At 41.6% G+C, this 27,290-nt stretch overlaps 5 protein-coding genes across 7 annotated transcripts in view; 2 read left to right on the forward strand and 3 right to left on the reverse strand.

Annotated features, from left to right (window-relative positions):
* LOC120452767 (ras-like protein family member 10B) overlaps positions 1-13,034 on the forward strand; it is a 36,851-nt gene extending 23,817 nt beyond the window's left edge. The window contains 5 exon segments of the mRNA XM_044006362.1: positions 4,434-4,556; positions 9,993-10,106; positions 10,173-10,286; positions 11,148-11,215; positions 11,291-13,034. Coding sequence (XP_043862297.1) covers positions 4,434-4,556; positions 9,993-10,106; positions 10,173-10,286; positions 11,148-11,215; positions 11,291-11,450 — 579 coding nt within the window. The 3' untranslated portion in view covers positions 11,451-13,034.
* Positions 13,035-14,987: 1,953 nt separating this feature from the next.
* LOC120451628 (eukaryotic translation initiation factor 2-alpha kinase) lies at positions 14,988-20,995 on the reverse strand. Of its 3 annotated transcripts, none has more exons than XM_039635483.2 (4): positions 20,490-20,995; positions 18,257-18,992; positions 17,037-18,197; positions 14,988-16,952 (listed from the first exon to the last, which is right to left on the reverse strand). In XM_039635483.2, the coding sequence occupies exons 1-4, from the start codon at positions 20,711-20,713 to the stop codon at positions 15,579-15,581; spliced, it is 3,495 nt and encodes a 1,164-aa protein (XP_039491417.1). In that variant the 5' UTR covers positions 20,714-20,995; the 3' UTR covers positions 14,988-15,578. The 3 variants fall into 3 exon arrangements, with proteins under 3 accessions (XP_039491417.1, XP_039491418.1, XP_039491419.1); XM_039635484.2 differs by lacking the exon at positions 20,490-20,995 and adding an exon at positions 20,030-20,384; XM_039635485.2 differs by lacking the exon at positions 20,490-20,995 and adding an exon at positions 19,354-19,376.
* A 929-nt stretch (positions 20,996-21,924) lies between these two features.
* LOC120453343 (60S ribosomal protein L35a) lies at positions 21,925-23,569 on the reverse strand. The gene is made up of 5 exons (XM_039638011.2): positions 23,465-23,569; positions 23,375-23,403; positions 22,496-22,724; positions 22,092-22,319; positions 21,925-22,026 (listed from the first exon to the last, which is right to left on the reverse strand). Exons 3-5 carry the CDS (start codon positions 22,715-22,717, stop codon positions 22,003-22,005), a joined length of 474 nt encoding a protein of 157 aa, XP_039493945.1. The 5' UTR covers positions 22,718-22,724; positions 23,375-23,403; positions 23,465-23,569; the 3' UTR covers positions 21,925-22,002.
* A 652-nt stretch (positions 23,570-24,221) lies between these two features.
* On the forward strand, positions 24,222-25,969 carry LOC120451033 (polymerase delta-interacting protein 2). The gene is made up of 4 exons (XM_039634361.2): positions 24,222-24,561; positions 24,615-25,035; positions 25,095-25,436; positions 25,492-25,969. Exons 1-4 carry the CDS (start codon positions 24,452-24,454, stop codon positions 25,843-25,845), a joined length of 1,227 nt encoding a protein of 408 aa, XP_039490295.1. The 5' UTR covers positions 24,222-24,451; the 3' UTR covers positions 25,846-25,969.
* LOC120451036 (39S ribosomal protein L44, mitochondrial) lies at positions 25,890-27,077 on the reverse strand. Its single transcript, XM_039634363.1, has 2 exons — positions 26,918-27,077; positions 25,890-26,865 (listed from the first exon to the last, which is right to left on the reverse strand). Exons 1-2 carry the CDS (start codon positions 26,982-26,984, stop codon positions 25,967-25,969), a joined length of 966 nt encoding a protein of 321 aa, XP_039490297.1. The 5' UTR covers positions 26,985-27,077; the 3' UTR covers positions 25,890-25,966.
* Positions 27,078-27,290: the final 213 nt, after the last annotated feature.

Consider the following 27,290-nt stretch of genomic DNA (forward strand, 5'->3'; position numbering starts at 1 on the left):
GGGGGCAAACTTTTTAATAGACCATCCCACGACAGTTGGCCCTCACCATCTACCTCCTCACCTCCTTCCACACCCGATCCTCTCATTGCGTTTGTGTGCGTGTGGGAGCCCCGTTAATTTGATTTGCGCAGTGCATGGTATCGTATCTTTTGTGGCTTATCTTTTGTAATTAGACAATGGCAGGGCACAGAGCTTGAATGCCTCACATGTGTTTACCGTGGCTGCCTGCTACTGTGGGGGAGTCCTTCAGCAATTGTGGTCACTGTAGCACCAGACATGAGAAGTTCTTAAGATCGTATCAAAAGGAGAGTCAAAACCAACAAAAAGTGTTATCAAGTACTGTCCATTTCACAATCTTATTCAGTATTTATTAGCTGTACTGTCAATATGAAAAGGTCCTAAGTAAAAGCAACTTTCGTTACCATATGCGGAAAAACATTTATTTAGTTTCTTTTAAAACTATTTTATTTTCCCAGTATTAGACAAGCGAGAAGGCTATTGTCGGTGCATAACTAGTAGATATACGTTACTCAGCTAATGAAAGTGCAAGAAAGGGGGAAAGCAAGTGGAGTAGCAAGCTGAAATGGAATACTTTGCCTTACAGTAAGGAGACGGCTTTTAATAGCTTTTAATAACTTTAGACAAAATACCATTCACATATTAGTTTAATACTTTAAGCGTGAGAGCGAGGGACCGTCTTTAGCTTAGTGGTATTTGGAATTCATTTGCCCCAATTAAACGTACACAGTTCCCACAGAATCAAAACACATTCTTTCTGGTATACCATTTTAGTCTACGAGTAAGGGGTATACATAATTTTATATACATATTTGGGCTACCAAACAAAGAAATATAACAAGAGGCGTAAACGCCCTGGCAATTTTAATTAAACTTTCTAGTGTAGATTTATTTGGGAAACATTTAAGTTTTATTAAGCTGCAACGGTAAACAACAACAAGTTTTCCAATTTATCTCAGACAAAGTAAAATGAATTCGATTTTGTTTACCTTTCGCTAAGTGACAGCCTCTATGATTACCCTTCCTTAATACCCTTTGTTTTCATAAATATCTAGGAATTTATCGAATTCCCACTTAAGTGCCTGTGAACGAATATTGGAAAAATATTTATAAGGGTTATAACAGAATATTTCAAAATATCGAAAATATTATTTGTATAAAATGCAATCTTTTTCCACCAGGGCGAAAAAAGAGTATTAGCCTCGTTGCGAAACACGTCCCATTTTCCAGGCACTACCGACCTACACGCCCCGGCTTCTCACCTCTCGCTTGGCAAATTCAATTACCTGCGGTTGCGAGTTGGCCGCTATGCCATTTGCTTTCCGCTTTTCCCGCTGCACGGTCCATTATTTTCCATGCATTCGTTTGTGTGTGCTATACATAGCTGCGTTTAATTTCAACGAATGCGATTGAGAGCGTGTATGCATCACCTTTTAGGATCGCTTTTCTAGGAAACCTCAACCGTTTTCCGAAGTCAGCGGTCCAACAGATTTCTCAATTCCCGGTGGGTGCCTTTTATTGCTTGTAATGCGAGATTTGTGCATTTTTATGGCATTTTAAGCACTGCAAAATCAATTACGTCCTGTTAAATGGCTGTTTGTGGTCAAGCTGGTGAAGGAAATCCTTTTTGGAGTGAAAAGACGTTAATCTCGCACACCAGGCATCCAAAAACCTTTATAGAAGGAAATATAACATTTGTGTTACTCAAGAATAACGTAAATCGAGATACGGAAAGGATTTTTCCATAAAAAAACTTTTAAACTGTAATAGATTTTCTAGGGCCTTTAAATATAATTACCAGCAAAACAAATTTTAACAGTGAGCCCTTTTTTAAAAATGCATGGATCGTTGCTGTTTATAAAATATAAATTTAGATATAAACAAGAACTTTACATATTTTTCCCTGGGTTATATATGTACAGGGTCTCCCCTGTAAAACGCAGTACATCATATCAGTAAAGCGTGCGTCATGAATATCTATTAGGGTACACATAGAAAAGCATCTCGTACCCACGGCGAGCTTATTTATATGGCAGATTATGTCCTGCTTTTTATGAGGCAGCAAGAAGCATAAAGAGGCGCAAAGCTACGAAGCCCCAATGACCTTAGCAGCTTGGAGCAAGGTGCACGAAGCTCAAAACTAGGATATGGAAACGGGACCTGGATACAACGGAGCCAGCATCAATGTCATTTCTTATTCAATTACCAGTTCAATGAAAATAAAAGTCAATGATATGCGGCGTTGACACATAAAAGCGACGCAATGCGAATCGCTGTCATGAATCGATGTCTGACCCCTTTGCCACTGCACACGTCCCCGTGCTCAGAAGGGGAATTGCCCGTCGGTGCAGCGTATGATTTGAAAAAAATAGTGCGCCAAAGTTATAGGCCATCCAGCGGTGGCATCTTCGCTCTTTTTCTCCTAACGCGGCCACTTCCGCTTCCGGTGCCTTGCTGCTTCCTTTTTGGTGCCCGTAATTGAATATAGTGCGCATAAATTGCATCTGATTTCATTGCAGCGAAAACAATGGGTGTGGTGATTGAAGGGAATGCAGAAGGGAATTTGAATTTTTATTAAACGAGCTGGGATCGATCCCTTTTTCAAGACTTTCTTATTAGCAACGCCTTGAGCAGGATCATGAGTTGAACATTCAATGGTTTTTTAGAAATCTATGAATTTCCATTCTACAAAACATTCACATTCACATTTGTGTAAATTGTGGGTCAGAAATCTGAATGGGAGACTTTTTTTACACAGGAAAATCGCGATGTACCCATTTATTTCATGGCTTCTTGAAGCACAAAAGCATCACTATAAGTGCAATCAGGCGTTAAATATCCTTTGAGCCTATCACTCACTCTACTCAGTGCCAGTACGGCATCCCCATCCAACCGGCCTTAGTCCCAAGCACCCCAAGGCCCATATCCCCATTGTGTCATTTTTTCCGCATTCATTACCAAAAGACTTTTTACAAACTGTGTTTTATGTGTCTGATGGCCTTGGCTTTATTTGTTAAGACTCTGCGATTCCCCTTTGCAACTCCGGATCCCAGATTAGCCCCAATAAGAGAGTAAGTAAAAAGAGGATGCTGGTTAAGAGGGTCATTACGACAACCGCGCCATGTGAAATCCAAAGAAGTCTCGCGTGTGCGTTATGAGCTTTGGATTAGAGTTATGGTCCTTTTAAGATACTTAGAAGAGTGGGTATTAACAAATTAAAGCGAAAGTTAAAGCTTGTTTGGAATTTATAGAAAAAAAAAGAGAGAATGCTATAGTCGAGTTCCCCGACTATCCAATACCCGTTACTCAGCAAGTGGAAGTGCGAAGGAGAATTTTCAACTCTGACAGTTTTTGGCGGTTTCTGGGCGATAGAGTGGCTGGGTACTTTTTGGAAATTCCATGTCTTCAAAACTGGACATGGGCAAAAAAAATAGTTGGTAGGCAAACAAGGGCAAACGATTCCAGTTTTAAAATTTCCAAAAATTCGAAAATTCCATGCAGATAGCTTTAAAACTGAGAGTTCAGTTTGCGCAGAAACGGACGGACAACCGACGGACATGACTTTATCTACACTGCTGTTGATAAAGAATATGTTGATAAGCTGTTGATAAAGAATCTTTATAAATGTCTACTTCACTGTGCTACAAACTTCTAAAAGAAATCAATATACCCACCGCATGTGTATAATATGTATGTATGGAATGCTGACATTTCTATCTTGTCCTATTTGTTTTCAATGTTATTAAATGAATTTATTTATTTAAAACGGGGTATATATCAGTTATGAAGAGTATATGTTGATCAACAAAACGGATAAAACCTTCAAAAAATGTAGAATCTTTTTGTAGCCTATAGTAAATTTGCAACAATTGTTTGTTGTACAACATTTAATTACTTCCATTTATATTAAAATAATGTTTTTAGCTGTTCCGATCTAATGCATTCTTTAATTGCATTTCCCTAAGCTAGTCCTACGCCTCGATTGACAAACAGCTTATACAACCATTACCAAGCACTCGTGTGCAGTTTATTTCCCAGTAATTTTTATGATTACATGGGGAAACGTAAAATCCAAAGCATACATTTAAGCGCTTACAATTTTAATAAGCTAAAAATGTCCATGAGAAATATGTGGCTGCTTTTGTGGGTTTTACCGGCCAAAGGACCTCATGCAAAAGCTAGGAGCACATATTTAAAATGTTTGCTTGGCATAGAGAACAGAAAAGCGAAAATTGTGTACAGTGCAAAGAAAACTGGAAAAATTATAGCTCGGTTTCTAATTGGCATGGCTTTTATGGAGTAAAACTATTTTCATTTTCAATTAAATTTCCTAATAATATAGTTCTAAATACTTAATGCTATATATATTTAACTTTCATAATAAACTGACTTGGCTCTTTCATGCTTACTTACAGCAATTTTTCTACCATGACTTTCCCAGAACACATCAGACGACAACGCATCGTAAGATATACAAAAACTGTTTGGTCTGCGACACCTGCATACGTGAGCTGATGGTACTGGACGTTCCTCCCCAGGTGAGTTAGCACCTGCCACCTGGAAGCCCCAAATCTGCCATAATTCCATCCCCGCCACACCCTTGCCATAATATCCAACTTTCCATTATTCAGTTAAAAGTTTCTGTACTGTCACAGCGTGTTGAGGAATTTTCTAAAAATATGTACAAACTAGTTTTATGCAATTTTCCGGTAAATTTCATGCTGCTGATATATTAGAAAATGCTCCCCTTGGCCATAATAAATTGCTAATCTAAATTGCCCCAGAGACCCACACCAGTTGCAATCTTCCGCCTTTCCTCGTCTAGTGGAAATATTAACCCGAGGATAATTTAAGACCTCCCACGATGTTTTCGTGGTACAGGCACATTCAGCACTTTCGTTACTTTTAAAAAGCTTTTGTGAGATTTCGTAGATGGAAAGAGACATATTGAAAAAGATGTGATAAGTAATATGAGGCTAAGGAAGTCGTAACATTGGCTGTTATGTAAAAATATTGTGTATTATATGAACTTTGTGGTAAAATTAGCTCTAAAAAACGATATTACCAAATTATGGCTGGCCATAAAGACCCACCAACCCTATGTCAATATTTATATCCGATTATCTGGCAACTCCAGTTTCCATGTAAAATGCCCAAAGGTTGCCCCATATCTCTATCTATACTTGCAACTTTCTTTCAATTGGTTCCATGAGTTGGCAAAGGACTTTGGCAATTAGGGAGTAGCTTTGCCATGCCACAAATCGCAAACTGACAACGAAAATGGGAAATTTGACTACACCAATGCCGAGCACTGTCTTACATATCACTAGCAGGACATCCCCGTCCCACCAGTTTTTGTCTTTCTGTTTGCCTCGTTTAACTCTTATAAAATATTTATGAAACACACTCTAAACAAGGCCAGTTGCTGTTTGGCCTTCCGCCGGGCATTCTAGGATCTGCAAAGCACGAGCTGACAAGTAAAAATATGATTTATTTGGGATTACTAAAGAGTTTCGTACCCTCGGAAAGCAGAGAAAGCATACAAAGATCAGTTATCAAGCACGTAAATTTTTAAATATGATTCTTCAATTGCGAAGAAACCCAATGTTGGAAATCAAGGTAATCTTTTACCTAGCTTTTTATATTATTCAGGTTATTACCTATACTTAAATGTACTTAACGCCTGGTAGAATGGAACTATACATTTGATACCGATCGAGTTAATAGTGCCCGTTCTTTTGCATATGTACCTACATCAGTTTAAGCATCACTTCTCTTTATTCCACGGATGAATACATTTGGGGCAGTCGTTGATCTAGGAAATTGAGAACTGGGCCAAGTATGTGCTGGGCTGACAAAGTCGCCAAAAGATATGGGCCGGGGAGGATTCTGTCGAACGCCATGGATACTCATCCCCTTGAATTACCCCAGACTCGCGAATAAAGAGGACGAGGACGAAACGGTAAGCGGAGCAAAAGAGTTGACAAGCAAGCGTCGGGCAGCCAGCCAACCGCATCTATTGTCATATTAACTACGTGCCGAGCGACCCCTTTTCGACAGTTCGCCAGTTCGCCAGCGCCGCCCATACCGCCTCTCGATGCTTTTCAACTTATTCATGTCCATTTTGGCGTGAATTTGTTTTCGAGGAGAGCTTTTTTTGCTCCCTTTTGTTACACCCTTTGTTGTTCATCCATTGTGCTGACCAAATGGCTGACTGCTGTCTAAAAGCGGACCAACAGGGTTTGTGCTGACCAGGATTGGGGTAGGATCGAGGAGAAGCCCGCAGGTGGGGGGACTTCACTTCGCCGTAGCCTGTTTATTGTGCAGCATTTTTCATCGTCAAGCGCACTGCCTGGTAGTCATAACTCAAAGTCCACCTTAATGGTTCCAATTGTACAAACAGCATTTTCGCTCATATTCACCAGATCCAGGGGAGAACAGGTGTTTTTGTTGGTCTGTGTGGCTGTGCGAAGTAGAGACCATTTGGTTGGCCATTGTTTCCTTTGCTGCTTAAAGCCACTTGAAATGACAACCTAAAGAAGAGGGTTATCAAACAAGCCCATGGGAATTTGTAGGCACAAACCTCACAGAAAATAAATCACCCTTAACAAATTATAGTTCATGATATTATAGTTAATATCGAGTCCATGACATAATGAGACTGTAGTGAACTTATTAGGAAAAGTTGGTCGTTATATCGTTTTTTTTCTATTTCCAACTAAAGAGTCCCAAGAAGTACATAAAAACAAGAGAAAATGATATAGTCAAGTTACCCGACACAGGTAGTGGAGTGCGAACAAGAATTTTTAACAATTTCTGGAATATTGGCAGAAGTTGGAAAAAAAAATAGTAAAATTAAAAATTTGGGCGTGTTAGTTTTGGGCTGTTTGTGGGCGTTGGAGTGGGCGTGGCGAAAAACTTTTTGACAAATCAAAAGAAATGTACAACACAGTTAGAGTGGGTGGGCAGCATTTGGAAACAAACCTGCGCTGCGTCTATGCCTCTAGAAGCTGCATGCTTAATCTCAACATTCTAGCTTTTATAGTTCCTGGGATCGAGACGTTTATACGGACAGACAGACAACGGGCGGACAGACGGACATGACCAGTTCGACTCGGCTTTTGATCCTGATCAATAATATATATACCTAATGTGGTCGGAAACGCTTTCTTCTGCCTTTTACATAAAAGGTAGATAACAATCCTCAGAAAAAACAAAACAACTTAAAGAACTTGGCTGGAGAAGAAAAAAAAAATTTCCAATTATACATCATACATATACGTGTGTGTATACATCATGTATGGGAAATCCCCCGGGATTCCTCGAGGAGTCCTGGGGACTCCCTAGGGATTCCTTAGGGAATCCTTTGGGACTGGTACTGAAGGGTACATACATATATGTACATATGTACTTTATAAAATCTCACACACTTTTGAAAAAACTCCACACCACAGGTTTAATGAAGAGAAGTAGCCCATGCCTAAATTGCTAAAGAGAGGTTATAAAAGCCATAAATGTGTTACTTTATACATGTCTACATTCCAGTGAAACCTATTAAACTAACTTTTCGTCATAAAAGGTGACCACAGTGATTGTACTTTAACAAAGATCTGTGAAAACATCGGTGTCACTATTAACCCCTACTCTCGTTTGTTCAGTTATTACAATAATACATAGCCGAGATATTTCATTTAACATATCTCTTATGCGATTGTACGATATGCTTAATTTAAAGGTATAAAATCGGTTGCAAGTCTCGACTATTCAGTTATCGAACCTATACCTAGGTAGCCCTCTACTGAACCACAGAATACCTAACTAAAAATAATCTATCGAACCTGCTGACCCACATATTCTGACTGATAACAGTAAGGCAATCAGGTCACCAGCAAGACGGGAGCTCAGCTTATTAGCTTGGTATCCACCAAGTCCCTCATGTGTCCCATCCATCGTGAATCGGATCCAAGAGGGCAACCGTGCGGCAATTACAACAGTTACAGCAATTACAACTGGGCCAGCAGACGTCGAGAATCCTGGCTAAGGAGCTGCTCGCATTTCAAGCCAGCTAGCATCGCACCCCGTTAATTAACAAAGCTACAATTATCACAATAGACCGAAGAAGCGGAGAAAGCGTAAATTAAATTAAATTTAATCAAAAACGTAAATCTAGCTATGTAAGTTACTGTCCGACGCGAGTGGCGTCGACTGTCTGCCAACCGGAGTGACACAGCACCCGTGCCCAGAAGGTCGCGAAGGGGATGAACCTAGAAGCTGAGAGCTGGAAAGCTGACAAGCCAAAGAACCAGACGCAAAGGCGCCAAGGAATGCGGACCCCAAAGCCGTCCATCCGTGCATGCGGTCGAGAATCGGAATATGGAATCTATGGAGTGGCATTGGAGGTGCCACTGATGTGCCTTCAAAATAAGCTAGACCGTGCGTGTTGACTATATTCATGTATTTTGATGCACATGGTGAACTTTTTAAATTCGTGCCCAATTAGGATTTATCAAACAGATATAAATTTACAAGACTAATAAAAATTTGGAAAAAAAAAAAATATATTTTTAAAAAGTGTGGGCGTGACAGGCTTGTGCTGCTTGTGGGCGTTATAGTGGGCGTGGCAAAAAGTTGTTTGGAAAATCGATAGAAATTTACAAGACTTATTAAAATATTAAATGGAGTCTGCATACTTAATCTCAACTTTATAGCTTTTGTTGTTCCTGAGATCTCAGCGTTCATACGGACGGACAGACAGACGGACGGACAGACGGACTTACAGACGGACATGGCCATATCGACTCGGCTATTGATCCTGATCAAGAATATATATACTTTATATGGTCGGAAACGCTACGTTCTGCCTGTTACATACTTTTCAACGAACCCTTTTACTCTACGAGTAACGGGTATAATAAATATACATTAATTCCTGTTATATTGAATTATTTATTTATTTTAAAATTTTTTTTTCTTCTTTATTTAATTCAATATTAAAACAAGAGAGAACGCTATAGTCGTAGTATACAGTAGTATTTTTTCCATAATTAGGTTACATTTTAAGGACCAATTTAACGTGTGTAGCACAACAGAAAGCAATTTAATATTTTGGCGCAAATATTCAGAAATCAGCTGATCGCGAGCTCACTTTTAAAAGCTGTCAAAAATCTTCGGTGGCGCTTTTAATGTAATTAATTTATTTATTATTATTTATTTATTAACTTTAAGATTAGTATATGAAAACAACGCTATATTAATATTGAAAAATCGACTTTATGCCAACAAAATCGAATTCTGGACCACAGTGCATTGTAGGAACCGCTTTGTGCTTTGTCCTCTGATATTCATATTAAATAAATTTGAAAGGGAAGATTGCTAAAGTTCCAAGTGTGATCAACCAAGTTCTAAATATGTAAATAATAAATAAATAAGTTCTAAAAATAATAAGCGACAAAAAATGTGTGTTCAGTGCACTTTGCCCCAGAAAAATTTTTTTGGAGTGCAACCAACTGAATTTTCTAAACGTTCTTGTACTAAGTACTATAAAGAGTGAATTTAATGAGGTATCTAAAAATTACTGTAATAATAAAGGTTACATTAGGCCCCAGACTGATTGAATGCAATCAAACCCAAAACCAACAAACTGCTTTTGTCCTGCTGGAAAACAGCAAATAATACCCTGTAGTCGGTAGATTGGCATTTCGAAGTAAGGTACAGCATCCATCCATTTCCATCCATATTCATGCCATATTTCTGCCAGTTGTGAGCCCCATTAAACTTATAAACCTTTTTCCCAATTCCATATTTTTTTACACGCGTGCCAAAATAATGCGAAACGGAAATACAACTCAACCGTGTGGACACATGTGACTGTTTGTTTGTTTGCCCGTTTGCTTGCGGAAATATGCTGAAAAAAAACAAACACCCGCCTAATTGGCACGGCAATCGCAATCGCAATCGTAATCGCCATCCGGCAGAAGCGATTTCCGGCTGACAACTTCGCTGAGTGGAACAACGGACATCCGCTGGGGCTGCGAACGGTGCACGCCTATGTCTTGGTCTACGACATGGGCAACTTGGAGACCTTTCAAGTGAGACCCACACTTCGATATACCTGAACGACATCCCTTACGATCCCACACTTGTTCCCATTCCAGTACTGCCGCTCGATGAGAGATCAGATCTTGGACAGTTTCAGTCATCGTGATTTTAGCATAATTGTGGTCGGCAATAAATTTGACAATGTGACTGTGGCGCAGGCCAACTCGCAGGTGAGTGGAATATAGGTTTTCCCTCTACTCGGCAGCCATCAAATCACTTAAATTCATAGAGCTTCTTTAAGACATACATATAAATACAAGTATAAATAGGTACTACGCTAGAAAGAAGATAGGTCTGGTAATCGCTTTACTTTGATATAAACCAGAAAGTATACAAGTGTACTTCCGTAGTACAGGTTAAAAGTAACATAATAATTTTATTAATATATTATTTTGAAATTGATTACTTTTAAAAGATATCAAACCTGAGAGTTTTCCAAGTCGAAACCAATTTACATTTTGTGGGCGTTAGAGTGGGCGTGGCAAAAAAGTTTTGGCATATGGATAGAAATTTATAAGACAAATACAAAATTGGAAAAATATGAAAACATATTCCAAAAGTGTGGGTGTGGCAGTTTTGGACGGTTTGTGGGCGTTAGAGTGGGCGTGGCAACGTGCGTCAACAAACTAGCGCTTCGTCTATGTCTCTGGAGTCTGCATGCATTTCTAGCTTTTATTCTTCCTGAGATCTCGACGTTCATACGGACAGACAGACGGACAGACAGACATAACCAGATCGAATCCGCTTTTAATCCTGATCAAGTATATATATACTTTATGTGGTCGAACCTTCTGCATGTTACTTACTTTTCAACAACTCTAGTATACCCGTTTACTCTACGAGTAAAGGGTATTTAAACATTGATACGGCCCAAGATAGACAATTTGTTTCATCGTCAAAGTCAATTTCCCGTAAAGGACGAAGGACTCGGCTATTTACGGTTGGGAGCTATTGGTTTTCTACAGACTTTCACTCAATATCGAATCCTTTCCATTATCGCATACCCACATATCCTTTCGACGGACTGTCAGGAGCTCAAGGATATTTCCACGCTGGTGCGCAAACATTGGCGTTGCGGCTACATCGAGTGCTCGGCGCAGTGAGTAATCAATAACCCCTTTGCCATCAGAAATGTGGGCTAACCGGGGCTTCTCTTCTTCGGGGTCTTCCGCAGATATAACTACAAAATCGGAGACGTTTTCCGTGAGCTGATGGGCTGCACCAGCGCGGGAGGAGGAGGCGGCGCCGGCGGAGGCATGGCCGGGGTCGGTGGCCTGGTTGGCACTGAGTACTCACAATCAACTAGGAATAAAGGACGCTGTACAATACTGTAGCAAAAGTTGCATAAGTTTTATAAGCAAACGCGCTGATCTGGCGCATTACATCCAAGTGAATTCGTTGCGAGCTGCTGCAGCTGGGACACGGTGGCGTATACGCAATCTACAGGGAGGAAGCACAAAGACGAAACTGTTGCCCGTTGCCAACGCTTGCTGATGCATATTTTACCATATATTTTTAGTGTCCACACTCCGCACAGCTTCTGCTTTGTTTGCTATTATTACAACATTTTTCTGGCTGTTTCCATGAACGCTTTTGCTGTGCTCATTTTAATGGCAATGCCACACGGAGGACACGTTTGGCGCGCACCCAGATCCCGATCCTGGCGACAGCTTTTGTGACTCCGCATTTGCAATTCAATGCCGTTAGCTTGCAGGAAGTGCAGTGGTCATGAATATGCAGCGATATCCGCAAAGTGCAGCCACAATTGCCTGCAAAAGTTTTATTCCTTTGCGGTTATTATTATCGTTGGCGGTATTATTTCTGTCGTGGATCGTAAGTAGGTAATTAATCCCACCATAATTTACAATACGTTTCATGAAAAACGAATAACCTTGTTATAAAATGAACTAAAGACGTATAGGTACTAAAGTAGTCGACCTAAGCTATACACATATACTTAAACATATATGTATACATTAACGTTGTGATCATTTCAAGAATTAGTTCTTAAGGCACACCGACCCAGAACGTCTGCTTATGTCAAGTAAAATCAAGTATCCGAAACGGGATTACCAGAAATATTTAGCTATAGGACAACATACGAGTAAGAGCAATTTAATAAATAGCCCTAAGTGTTTGAAAAGCGATTGAAGGCGGTAAAATCAAACAGTTATAATCATCCTATAAAAAACCTCAACAGGCCTTCTCTATAATCCATAAATATAATTTGCGCACAAGAGCAATTGGAAGTCCTTCGAAAAGTACTTGAAATTATTTACAATTATAATTTGTCTATGTTTCGACATCGAGGAGCCGTGATCCATGCGCCAGAAGCAAATACTTCATAGAACAACACCTTAGAGTAAAGTAAGATAACAACTCGATTGAAGCGCACAAAAACCGAGGATTCTGATACCATCGCATTCTCACATGAGAATCGCATGAGGTTGTCACACCTCAGATTAATGACCGAAAGCAACATTTGGGTAGAGTAGTATCAATATGGCCGATCTATTAGAAAGGTATTGAGACACCCTACCGTACTATCCACAGGCTATAGTCAAGTTAATTAGGTTCTGTGCTGATCTACGAAACACGTACATACCATTCTGATCTCTTTCTTTACCTCAAGAAAACAACTTAAACTACTCAAAAGAAAAGCAATCAAGGCTGACTTTGTACATAGGGATTTCAATGAAAGAACTTGGCGAAAAGCTATGGAAACCGACTTTTACAGCAATATAAGTAAGCTCTAACTGATGCAAGGTAGATAAGTGGGCGCACTGCCAAGATTGGTTCCACTCTTAGTTGAGTGCTCGGTTTAGATTCTAGGAATAGCTGAGGTAACAAGTATCTTAAAACAATTTTACGACATTACTATATTTCAAGGTTAAGCAATGGAAAGTCAATAATAATACGAGGGGACTAGCCCATTATTGTTATATACATTATTATTATATATTTGGCGGCATTAAGTTGGAGGGGGTAAGATTTCAAAGATGCTTCGTTTTAGGATGTCATTACGAAAATTTGTAAAGTGTTGCTTTTCATACCTGCTTATTTTATGTATTAACAACGTACAAAATAAGGTACACATAACCAGTTATCTACTCCTAATACATAAATAATGTGTCTTGCGTCAAAATCGTAATCGCATGCGATTACAAAATATAAATTATATCTCGTTTAATGAGAAATAGAATTTCCTTGGTAATATTTTGTATATTTAAATTTTTTTATATTTTTTGTGGCACTTGAAAGTCAAAATGTCAAATATCTTAAATATTTTAATTTTTTTGAATATACAATTTTACTTTTTTACAACATGGATGATTCTGGTGCAAGGATGTTCACCGACTTCAGAAATAATACAAAAGCGCGGTCATCCTTGTAAAAACGTTTCTGCTGGAGTTTGCTTAAACTGCTGTAGCTTTGTTAATTTTACACAATATTCTTGAAAAATAAATAAAATTAAAAAACCTTACCCTCTCCGTAATAAAGGATGAGCTGTCTAATGATATAAGCAGCCTAAAAACCGGGAATTTTCAAACTGAACCCATTACCGAACTGAAACCAACTTGAAAAAATGTGTTTATGATATGCCTCTATCCAAACTGAAAACCCATTCCAAATTTGCATTACTCTTCGCATGTAAGCAACTAAAAGCCCGAAATAGACATACTTATACCTATATATACACATATTTAAATGTAACGATAATTGTACTAGTTTGGTTCAGGTTTTACCTTGGTTTCCAACTTTACGGATTCGTCAAAATGGCTGTTAATTTTTGAGAAATAAAATGCTAACGCAAAACAGTTGAGAGAGTTAAAAAATGGTTAAGCAAGGACAATTGTTGAATTATTTACATTCAAGCAACGCGAAGCCCGCGACAATTTAAAAACAGGAGAATGTAGTGTAGCAAATATAATAAAATATATACTACGAATCAAATGCTTCAACTGCTTGTTGTTTGTTCATGCCATTCAAACGTAAATAAATTTAAGTGAAGCCGCTAGGTTTAGATAAGTATTACCAACGGCGTAAGGCGCTCATGATCTCTATTATTTTTTTTATAATAAAAGGCATGACGCTAATGCAAGTAGACAAACATTGTTAATTGGACAGAGTAGAAAGAGAAACGCACCGAACAAAATGTTAAGCAATCGTTTATAAAATGCCGCCGGAAACGGAAGCTGACAAATGTACTTAGTGTAGAACGCACTACGATGGTGTATGTTCGACGACAACCGTTAGTAAAGTAGATAATGTTTTTGGAAAATGCGCTCCGGCGCTGATAATAAAAGAAGTGATATATAAAAAATAAAATCGCTGACAATTGTATTACTTGGGCAGGGGACATATCTAGACATCTTATCATTGCGATCAATACAGAGATCTGAAACTTTAGTTTGTAAAAGCACTAAGTCAAAGCATTAGACCCCATGCCCATGGAAAGTTTCCTGTTTTTTGCTAGTTAGTTTGTCCGCGTTAAAGTGAGCGTGGCAAAAACATTTTTGGCAAATCGAAAGAAAATTTACAAAACTATGAAAAATGTGAAAAAATATCAAAACATATTTTAAAACTGTGGGCGTGGCAGTCTTGGACGGTTTGTTTCCGTTAACGTAAGCGTTGCAACATGAGACAACAAACTTGCGCTGAGTCTATGTCTCTGGAGTCTGCATGCCTAATCTCAACGTCCTAGCTTATATAGTTCCTGATTGAGGCGTTTAAACGGACAAACGGACACACGGACAAGGCCAGTTCGTCTCGACTATTAATCCGTCGGAAACGCTTCCTTCTCCCTGTTACATACTTTTCAACGAATCTAGTATAGCTTTTTTCGTTACGAATAACAAGTACGTATACGATTAATTGGTGGATCTTTACGAATTTTATTTATGCAAGATATTTCAGGGTAATTTTGTTACCCTTTCACTGCTGTATACAGCGATTACATTAAAAAAAGCCAAGAATTAGTCACAACCATTATCTCATTTTGGCAATTAGAAAGCATTTCCATTTCTTATTTAGACATTTTTATTTTTCTCTTATCAAACTACGACTAAAAACAAACTCTCGCATAGGTTGGGCGGCTACAAGGGTAAAAACAAACTAACACAAACAATTTAGCATCGTAGGTCATCAACTTAGGCTAACGACTGTTTAGGAGTACATCTTTAGTGTATAATTCCTAGGGTTAAGTCTTAAAAACAAAAGGACATTTTGTTGGTAATTTGCGACGCGCAAGAGTAAAGGTAGACGTAATACAAAACTTATTGAATCTAGAGTTGCCCGTTAATGAATCTTCGACTTTTACGGGTCGAGGTCACCAAATAAGGAATAGCCAGATGAGGAATACGCGATGGCGTTTATTGATGATTTACACGCGAAATGCTAGTGATTGAGTTTGGCGTTGACAAACTGTATGTCAGAGCTCATGATCTATGTGGTCTGTTCTATCATTGATATGGCTCGCTGGAGTTGCTGAAGGTGCGGCTGCGACTTAGGCGCCTGGCCCGCTCCGCCAGTTCCGCCTGCTCGCTGCGTCCTTCCGAAAGAAGATGAGGTAGCTGAAGGATGTTGCGCAGCTGGCTTTTCAGCTGCTTGGTCTGCGGGCGTTGCTCTGGTGTGGCGGATAGCATTTGTTGGAGTAAGTTGTACTGCTCCGGGTGATTGACAGCGAAATCCTTGGGATATTGGCCGTCCCGAAGACTGCGCAGCGTCTTGATCCGCTCCATTTCAGTGGTGAAGTACACGTGTAACTCGAAGAAAATCAGTCCCAATGAATAGATGTCCACCTTGTAGTCGTAGTGCTGGCCCAAAAGCTGCTCCGGCGACATGTATAAGTGGGTGCCCACCTGCTGGGTGTGGCGGGCACATGAAGGCAGGCCATTCTGATCCCCACACTTAGCAACTAGGTTGGGAATATCGGCCATGTCAGTGACGAGCCCGAAGTCTCCAATCTTTATCTGCCCATCTTGCGAAAAGAATATATTGCTTGGTTTCAGGTCCCGATGAATCAGTCCCTTTAAATGTACATAGTCAACGGCATCAACAATCTGATGAAAAATGTCAGCAATGTGGGCAGCCCTAGCTTCCGAACGGTTGTCCCTGAGCCAGTCGCGTAGACTCTCCTTACGGCATAGCTGCATTTGGATGTAGAGATACACCTTGCTGGGCTTAACCACCGTTCCGTTTAGGATCGTTGCACTGGAGGGCGTCGGATGGCTTCCGTTCTGATTGTTATTGTGTTTCTGGGCCAGTGCCAAGGTAAGGGGCTTCCTTCTAGCTTTATTATCGTCATTCGCATCATCACTTCCACTGCTCTTGGGGCGCACAGATTCAATTTGAAACGAGTTGGAGACCAGTTGGTGCTGTGAGTAGTTTATGTTCTTTAGGTCAAACGAGGCCGAATGGATGTCAATGGACACGGAGCTGCGATGGCATCTCTCATGGTCGCCCTCCTGATTGTCGTCCTCTTCATCGTCATCATCGGTATCATCCTTTTGTTCTGCCCGTAAAGCGGCTGACTGGGACTCGCTGCGGAATTCAATGAGCGAGTCCTCTTCCTCATCGTCGTCATACTCCTCTTTTATATTCCTGAGTGATGATTCGCTGGGTAAATGAAAGTCGTGACTGCAAGCCGTGCTATTGGCTGCATCCGAAACCCAGGACAAGAGCTGTTGGTGGCGTTTCTCCTGTAACTGCTCCGCCAATGAAGGCATAGTACTATCGTCCGGGGTCTCTATCTGGATAGAGGTGGACAGCTCGTGGGCGAGCAGCTTGCGATCCTCTTCTTCCTGCCAACCGGTCGGCGGAGTCTCGGTCCAAGACTGGAAGGTTAACAATAACGAGTTTTATAATTAGATATTATTTAAAAACTAAATTTCAACTTTTAACTTAACATAAAGACTTACATGGAAGTATCGCACGATGTTGTGGTGCTCACAACTGGCCAAAGTTCGGGCCTCCCGAAGGACCCGCTGTCTTGAAGCTTCCTTATTGGGTAGCGTTATGCGCTTAATCGCGTACCGGTTCTCATCCAGCTTGTTCTTAGCCTCGAAGACCACTCCAAAACCTCCGCGACCAAGGCATTGCATCAACTCGAAGTCGGACTGAAAGCGGGAAGTGTAATGCTCGCCTGAATGAGTTGTAGACTCAGAAATTGTGCGCTGATTTCTATGTCCAGGTGGTAAGCTAAAACGATTTCCAGGTCGCTGCATCGGAGCCACGGGACCAAGTAAAGCCTGTGTGGATGCTTCGGTGGCCTCGATTGCCGTCTGAACGGGCACATGACGTTCAATAACCAGATACTCACGCTCCACGCGTTGGTTTCGTTGTCCCATAAAAATATTAAGTATTACAGCCGAAGTAAATGCTATGACCACGATTTCTTTCCACCAGAACCACAACGACAATATCACAACCTTTACAGGTGCATCGATGTCGTCCAAACTAAAGCCCAAATCGTCATTTATGCTATGGTTGCCATTGGGTTCCTTTCCTTTAGATGTAGGATTAGTATGCGATTTTGGAGGTGTGATTGCTGGTCGGTCAATTGGAGTATTCTGAGTACCGCACTCTTGCGGGCCCTCCAGTTCGCCAGTGGTGTAGAAGTAAAAACCATTGCCATTAACAAACTCCGATGCATTTAATACGGACTGCGCTGCTACAGCGAAGTTTTGATCATCATATGGCATTAGTTCTCCTTCTTGTGCATCAGTTCCCTCAGCAATCATTTCAGGGTCCTCCTGATCTTTCCGGAAGATGACCAGCGAGTTGCTAGTGGCGGCTATCGGCTTCCAGGGAATCTTGGGCATCAGACTGGTGTCTCCTGTAAGCTGCTGATAGACCTTTGTTTGGTCCATAATCTCCTGGCGTAGACGGATTGACTCCTGAATATATAACTGCTTATCGTACATACCCAAGTAGATGGATGGCGGGCTGTGTGGCGAATTGGGCAACTCATTGTCGTTTTGGTCCTGGTCCCAAATCCACTGGGCCGAGCTAAACAAATCAATAGTGTTCAATTCGTCGGCGGCATTCGTGTTCCATGCACTGACAATTGGGTGATCGAACTAAAAAGAAGACAGAAAGAATTAGCTATTAATTTAATATTAAAGCCATTACCATTTACCTTGTACTTCCACAGCATAGTCTGTGGCTCACTTTTGCTAAAGGCGCAGATTATTCCCTCGGGCACTAACACCTTGATATCCACATCCAAAACTCCTAGCTCCAGCTCATCGCGCGGACGTAGTTGGCACTCAGAAGGTCTCACCAGATCCAACTCATGCTGACCTACGCTAAAGTTCCAACGCTCCATTCCGGTCCGGGATTCCACGGCCCGAACCGTCTGCGTCTGGCGGCGAATCACTATAACGTCGTCAAGAAGGGGATCATGGCGCACTATGTAGCCGGCCTTGTCCCTTAACTGTTCCCTGTCCTCCAGCTGATCCTCGTCATCAGGCTCCCTAATGGTGTCGTCGATTGCAAGTCCTTCCTCCGTAGAGTTTACACATCCGTTTAGAGAACATTCATACAACAGCTGGCCAGTGCGAACGGAAACGCCGTAGGACCGTGTCTCCTTGCCTCCGGATATCACCAGATCGTCGCTGAATTTGGCACTCGAGCTGAGTAGGTGCTCCGCCGTAATTGGAATGGGATCGATAGAGTCGCCATCGAACTTGTAGATTCCGCCACTCAAAGACGGAATCATGCGTACGAACTGCCCATTGTTGGTCAGCTCCAATCGATGAATGCTGGACGAGATTAGAGGCCCTGGTCCGGTGGGCACACTCCAGCGCAGTTTCCCGGACTTGGCAATGTCCAGAGCGCTTAGTCGTCCATCAAGTGTGGAAATGTATAGGAGTCTGTGGATAAAATAAATACCAAAACCATTACAAGTTTGACTTCTTCCATATACTTTTTTAAATATAAAAAATAAAATTTCAATAATAAAAAATGGAGAGATAGGTCCAGAATAGGAGTCAAGAATGGAACGATTTGGCAAATTTGTAGTGTTTCGCAAAAGGATACATGATAAAATATTTATTGCCAAAGAAGTCTGTAGTGTGTCTGTATAGAATTTTGTAACTTGTAGGATTTAGAGTGGTCGTGATTGTTTGGGACTCGAATCATTTTAAAATTTTTGTTTAAATATATAAAAGAAATATATACATATATAATATGAATATAGTTAGGATTTAAAAAAAAAAACCTAACACAGCATACATTAACATTAAAATTGTTATGCCTTTTTTTTGTTTGTACACTTAAGTACACTGAAAATTCTGAATTTTATGTAATAAAGTATTTTTTTGTAATGTAAGTTTCCTGGATAACCTGCTTAAAATATTTTAGTTCAGAAGATTAAATCCTAATACAGTAGAACCCGGTTATAGCGACTTTCAAGAGACCGACGATTTTACGTCGTTATACCCGGAAGATGCACTAACAGAAAGGTGGAAAAAATCAATTTTTTTTAATTTATTTTATGATTGCCGTTTTCGTAATATGTCTTAACATAAAACAAATTAACAACTTTATCACTAGGTGCATGGGGAAAAAATAAAGTCAACCAGGAAAAGGGTCACACTGGCAAGGTTAATTGACAACGGAGAAAGGGAGAAGGGTGGTAAACTTGCCAAGAAGAAAAACTTAAGAAACAACAAGTGCCAGTTTCCCCCTTCATTGCCCCTATCACCATCTCTGCCTTGCCCACCGAAGAGCCGAAAATGCAGGCCTCGAAAAGGGCGAATAGAGCAAACGGGAGGAAAATAGTGAAATTCGACGAAAACCTTATACAAAGCAATCGAAGAAACCAGTCCAGATTGGAATGCATGCCAAACAACATATCTAGGCGTCTGCCTCAAACATAAATTGAGTTAATATCTTGCAAATGACTCACCGCATGCTTGATAAGCGCGTCCACTGATTACTGTTTTCATAGTTGGCCAAGGTGCAAACATGTGGGTTCATATTATCAGATCGCTTCCAATCTTCGAGTTGAACAGAAGCTCTCCAAATAGTCCCAGGATTAACTACTTAAAGTAAAAGGTCCAATCCAAATGGGAGCAAGTTTTCGGATCCGCCGAGAATTTCGAGCTGTATTTACTAGGCCCTTATCTTACCACAGTCCCCTTTGTCTCCGTTTTAGCTGATTTCTTCACTTTTCGAGAAGTTAAACCAAAGCTCAAAAATGTTTTTTTTAATATTTGCCTAGGTGCTGGCTACTGGTTTTCCCACTTGCGCTGCGTTTTAGCGAATGTTCGAGAACATATAAACACAACACACATAACGCACTCTTCTTCTTCGATCCATCCGATACCATGGCATCTCTCTCTTGATACTTTGAATAGGGTACCTACCTTCTTCCAATGCGGCGCTCCTCCTGATTTACGCAGTGCACGAGGCCAGGGGGATGAGGGGATCCGGCAGTCTGTAGCTCCCAATCTGTAGTTGGGTGATCCGCTCGCACCTGGGCGGAATCAATGGCCACCAGGCCGGCCATGGTGAGCGCCACGATCTGCAGAACGCTCAGGTTCCGGCGAAGATGCCTCACGATGCCATCCAGGTCGTGCTGCATGCCCATCGTGCGCGCATATAACGTAATCCTGGTCGATTGCGATCGGACGCGGAGAAGGGTGCGGAAATGCAAGTCTCTAATTGGCGGTGACGTGTTGACCTCACTTCAGGGGGTCGGTTGGTGGCAGCGGCGGCAGTGGCTCCCGGCAAGGTCGGCGCACATCTCCGCATCACTCTTCGTAGTTCCTGTAGCAATCTATAGCAAATTCGCTATATAATTCCACTAAAACTGGAAAGTTTGTGTTTTTGTTCCGATTGGGCCGCAAAACGCGTAGTGTGACCGAATTTGGAGTACGGTTAAATAACAGTGATTATACCGCATTTTAGTATATTTCGTGATAACGTAAAAATACCAAGAAAATACCGCTTTCTCAGGCGGAAATAGTAAGCACTAGAAGGTAGGAATAGTTTTGCCAAACTATTACGATTAAAAATGTTTCCAATTATTAATTTGAAATACGCATCCGGTCCTTGTTTTGACAGGCATAAGCACAATTAAACAATAATGATTAAAATATTTTAAATAAAGTATTATTTTCATAATAATAAAATATATATAAATCTTAAAAATAAATTTTATTCGGAAAACACTTCGTGACACGCTAAGTGCTTTAACATTCCATAGAACTTTAATTTGAATATCATCTACTTCCCACAAAAATGTTGGGTGTTGTAATATAGAAACGATTAGAAACCAGATTATTCATCGAAAGAAATTTTAATTCCTACGATTATTCCAATATTTTATTAGGTGGACTGATCTAAAGGGACAAATCGTGTTTATTTAATTTTAATTAAGTTTTCGATGTTTTGAACTGCAAAGATCTGCAAGGCTACGCATAAACCTGCATAAATCATTGCGAACATATTCCTCACAGTATTCATTCGTTCACTGTGGCAGTATAAAAACTAGGTTTACAGTTTTCAAAAATATTTGAAACCGTATTTACGATCATGTCATGCTTGCTGAACTCAAGGATCAGAATTAGCCAAGATCCTCAAAAAATAAAAATTTTCTGAATTCGTATGAGTATTTTGAAACTATCAGCTACTTAAGATCCGATTTTAGGACGATGTGGTTGGTGCAGCCTATAGCAAATTTGTTGCAGTGGGGAGAGTTATGGCTCCTCACATCGATAAATTTTATAGCTAAACAGCCTACCGTCACCTGCATTTACACGTAATTTAACCTTAATGAAAAGCCAAGAGGGGGTTTAATTAAATTTAAAGTGTTTCATTTAATATAAAACGGATTTTTTTCCTCCTGCAGATCAGTAATTTAAGTCGGCTATTAACTTAAATCCTTGATGGGTACAGCATCTGTAAAAAGAATGAAGGCATATTAATGTAACGAAATTGTTGGCTGGAGAAAAGTTTGAACTAACGATGCGAATGCGGTGACCCATGGCATGACCGGGCAGGTTCCTGTTGAAACGGGCACGCACAGCGCCGGTGTTTCCGTGAATGCGAGTGACCTTGCCCCAGACAGCGCGGACGCGGGTCTTGCGCTCGGGATGCTGTGGGACGCACTTCTTGGTCTCGGCCTTGTAGACATAGACACAACGCTTGCCAACGTAAAAGGATCCGTGTTCCTTGCGGCGGGCGCCCTCAATCTGCAATGAAAAAAGTATCGGATAAATGTTGGTCAAACAATTATTACAAAAATCTTTTTACATTGTTGACTCAGCCAGTCAGACCTAATTTACAGAACTGGAATACAGTCCTCTATTAATTGTACTTTGAAGAACTTAGTGAGGTGTGGACTCATCATATTGAAGTAGAGACTCACCTTGAGGATGGCCTGGTTCTCGTGCTGGTTCCTCAGACCACGCTTGTAGCCGGTGAAGACGGCCTTGGCGAAGAGGCGTCCGTGGCGCTTGTACTTCTTGGCGGAAACTTTAGCCTCAGAGGCGGTGGGCTTCTCTGCCTTGGGGGCTTTGGCGGCCTTAGGAGTCTTCTGGACCTTGGCGGCCTTGGGCGCAGCAGCGGATTTGGTTTGTGTGTCGGCCATGGCTTACCTGTGATGAGAAAAAATAATCGTTTAATCGTGGGCATTCATTATAGCTATTCATACGTTTGGGTGTGGGGGTTTCGTTCAGTTCCATACTTTTGATTGAACGAAAAGTACTTTAAACACTTGATATTGAGGTGCATAGCTGTTTTGGACAACGGTACCAGGCACTAAAAACATAATTTTATAGATAACAATGCTAGAAACACATTGAACGGAGTCTATTAAGGCTTCATAAAGTATAAGCTTTGAGGAATCGATCATATGAAAGAGGCGATTAAAGTTTGCGCCCAATCGTCCTGAGGCAACATTTACTACAACGCGGAACACTTTATGATTTGCCACAAAACATTATTGAAAATAAATACTGAACGCTGGTAGAAACACAACGCTGAACGCTAGGATTTTGCAAACTTCTAATGTGCCGTGTGTGAAGTACGAAAATTGCGGCAGCCAACTGCCATCACGAATTTGGAAGTGCCTTTAGGATTGTCCTTTCATGGATTTGAGGAAAGAAACTATTTAGACACAAACAATCACATATCAACTAAGCCAGCCGACTTTGGTGCACGTGGGCTGGCGATTTCAGGTTATTCCACGACTTTTTACTGTTTTCCCGATTCGGAGTGTTCAATTTTGGTCTCTGCGGAAGCCCACCTTGTTGTTCGATGAATGAATTAACACCGCTAAAAATGAAAACAGAATATTTTTAAAAGGAAATCCATCTAAAAAATTTATTTTACTTACTTCGCCGGAAACGAAAGCGAAAAGAAGGAAATAGTGTGGCTAAAGCCAGACGGCTCAAAAACGCGATATGTTAAAAGTAACAGCGTGCCGTTACCTAAAAGAGTGCTGTTAAAGCAAAATATAGGTAATTAATGTTATTAAAAATAAGATATGTATAACTTTCTTTAATGTTTTATACTCAAGAACGAAGATATTGGAAAAATCTTGTTAAATAAATCATGTTATTTTCTTGGCAAAGTACCCTAAGTAAAAAAGGATTTTTAGTCATTATGTATTCAATTTTTAATGTATGTAACTTACTAAACTGAAATATAAGTGTTTTCTTAGCGTTTACTTCGGTAAGGATTTTACCAACCTCATAACCATTTTTTAATGCCTTACATTTATTATAAAAACAAAAAATTTGTCACTTATTTCTTTCATTATCCTTTAATTTAATTTTAAAATGATTTAGATAAGAAATAAAATTATCCTTTAAAATAGGCTATTTATTGCGCTGAACGGCTAGCTTAGTCGTGGAGAAAAAAGGGTATACTAGATTCGTTTAAAAGTATTTAACGCTCTGAAGAAAGCGTTTCCGCCCCCATAAGGTATGTACATACATATATTTTTATTTTCTTTATCACCAGCATTAGTGCTCTCTTGTTTTATATCTAGATTTTATAACTAAATATTTTCAAATTGAAATATCCATTCCGAGATTTGCTTCTAAACGGTTATCGATAATTGAATGTGATTATCGGCGACTCGGCGCAATCGCGTAGTGTTTTTTTTCAGTGCCGAAAACAACATCAAAATTTTCATAACAATGTTGGGATTTTAGAGACGGCTACAAAATTAAGAAGCACATGTGCCCTGTAAGAGCGAACCGAAGCTGAGAATCGATCGCTAGAAGAAGCCGCAGATAGTTGCATAAACCGCGCATCTACCGCGCCGAAATCGAAGAGGTGCTCCCCGGAATTCCAAGCGAACTTTGGATGCGCCGTGATGAGCCTGCTGGTGCAAGTGTTCAAGTGGGACCAAGGATGTCGCCTGCACCACCGGGTGGGTATCCTGCTGTGGCGTGGCGTCAAGAAGCAGGCGGTGTATCCGACTAAGTGAGTGGGGTCCTGAATCTTCCTGAAAATTGCATAACACGTCATATGTACAGACTTGCTGAGGTGGGTCGTCTAGTGGAGGCACGCGACGACCGGTACGAGACGGGCCAACTGTTCCTGCACCGCATCTTCGGCTACCGCGGCGTTATACTATTCCCCTGGACAGCGCGCGTTTACGACCGGGATCTGCACAATCCCGGCAAGATCAGCGCGACCACGACTGCGAGCGCCAATTCGACGCAGCAGCACCGCACCAAAGAGGCTTCGCTTCGCGTGAAGGCCAACACCTCCGCTGCCCCGACGGCTGCTACCGCCCAGAGCGGCGATGCCCCCACCTCGGCCGCCTTCCAGACAAACGCCGCCGAAGGCACCAACAACGTGGGAACTGCCTCCCAAGTGGATCCAAAGGAGGTCAAGGGCAAGGTGCAAACCTTTTATCAGGTGCTCATAGACACCCGCGACTGTCCGTACATTGTAAGGTGAACCGAGCCTTGCTTCCTTCGTTTACTAAGTAGGCATTTTGTATTTTGCAGCGCGCCCAGACCGAGGCGGTCACCTTTCTGGGCAACCAGGACTCCAATCGCAGCCTGTACGCTATCCCCGGGCTGGACTACGTGGCCCACGAGGACATTATGCCTTATAGCTCCAGCGAGAAGAGTCCGCTGCAGCACGAACTGTTCGACAAGTTTCTTACACACGCTCCGGAGGCGGACCCGCCATTCGTGGCCCAGGACACGCTGAAGGCTTGGCAGGAGAAGAACCATCCCTGGCTGGACATGAGCGATGTGCACAAAGAGACCACGGAGAACGTCCGTATTACCGTGATTCCCTTTTACATGGGTTGCCGCGAGACACCTGCTAGTTCGGTCTACTGGGTGCGTTATTAAGTAAAGCCTTTGTTTATTATAACGTAATAAAATACCTTTCCAGTGGCGCTACTGCATCCGGTTGGAAAACCTGGGCGAGATGAGCGTGCAGCTGCGCGAGCGACACTGGCGCATTTTCTCATTGTCCGGGACCCTGGAGACGGTGCGTGGAAGGGGCGTGGTGGGCCAGGAGCCCATTCTGAGCCCCCGGCTGCCCGCCTTCCAGTACAGCAGCCATGTGAGCCTGCAGGCGCCCAGCGGCCATATGTGGGGCACCTTCCGGCTGGAGCGCGAGGATGGCTACTCCTTCGATTGCAAGATTCCGCCCTTCTCACTGGAGAGCAAACCGGACGACCTGGGTCCGCCCACACCGGCCACGCCCAGTGCCCATGATAAGAAGCGCGGTGATAGCGATTAAGAGGCAATTGTTGACCCGTAGTTAAATGATTTCAAAACGCAATCTTTTCTGACAATGCATGCGTACATGTGTTTAGTGCAAATTACAATATTCAACAAGGACGCAGAGTCCATTTCGTTTCTCAGCCAAGTCGCACGTTCTTGGGTTTTAGATGAATTGAAAAGTCAAAGGGTCTTCGGTTGTCGCGGGTGTCAAAGAAGCTCTGTAGAGCGTCGATTGCCGCAGTCTCTGTGGCTGTTTTTAGATCCTCGCCGAATCCCTTTCCCAGCAGCTGGCGATTGGCGTAAATGCCTACTTGGTAGGCTCCTAGAACCGTGTTCTTTCCGCAGTCTGCAAGCAGGCGGGGCTCCGCTTCGCCCAGCTTTCGCTCGTGACAGATGTTTTCCAGAAGCTGGATTGGATTCTGGGGAGTCCACACCTCCAAAAGGTCCCTTTGATTCAGCTGCGTGCAGATAAAATCACGTACAAAAAGAAAAGCCTTCTCAATTCCACTGGAACTCGCTAGGGCGCCAATAACTGCATATAAAGATTTGGCCAGACTTTCGGCCGAGGGTGGGTATACCGTGGACTGAATCAGATCCTTAGTGCCCAGGTGAGAGGAGACGTGGGCAAGAGTTTCGGTGCTAAGTAGAAAACTGGTGATCGCGTGGAGTCCGTCATTAGGGACCTTCGGGAGCTGGTGCTGCAGGAAGGCCTCGACGTAGGCACGGGCAATGTGCTGGCCCTTCTCGACCAGATCGCTATTGTGAGGCATCTGGAGGTCAGACTCTTCAATGCCTAGCTGACGACGACGATCCTCCTCCCGCTGAGCAAACGATTTCTCTGTAAAGGCACGCTGCAGCTGCGATACCTTAAAGGATTCGCCCAAACGCTGGCTGAAGGCAAAAAGTTCCGAGCGCTGGTTCCACTCTACGAACCCTGCACGCCGTTCTGGTTTTTGTGGTCCTAGTTTCTTCTGCCGGTGGGCGAGTTCACGTAACGTTGGCGAAACCCATCGCTTGATGTGGCGCCTTGTTTGCTCTGCCCAAAATCACGATTACTGACTGGTATTAAGTGAATTCAGATTGCTCACCAGTGGTGGAGCCCTCCAAGAGCTTGACACGAGCCAGGAGACCAGCGGCAGTGCATAAAAGTGACATCTTTGAAGCGATCTTAAAAATAATTAACGAATATGTTTTCACGTTTGGGAGCCAGTGTTGAAGGTTATACGGATTTTTGTAGCAGTGATGGCAAGCTATATAACTATGTAAATATGTAATATATATATATGTAATAATATATGAACCTATTTATTTCAATGGATGGAATGGATACCCATTCAATTCAATCTTTTATTAATCTTTTTATTAACCGTTTATCATTTTATTCACAACAATAGTAGTATGAATGTGCAGTATGAATCCAGCTTCGCAAATCCAGATATGAGCACTTATTAATACATTACT

The sequence above is a fragment of the Drosophila santomea genome, chromosome 3R (genome assembly GCF_016746245.2).
Source record: "Drosophila santomea strain STO CAGO 1482 chromosome 3R, Prin_Dsan_1.1, whole genome shotgun sequence".
NCBI lineage: Eukaryota > Metazoa > Arthropoda > Insecta > Diptera > Drosophilidae > Drosophila > Drosophila santomea.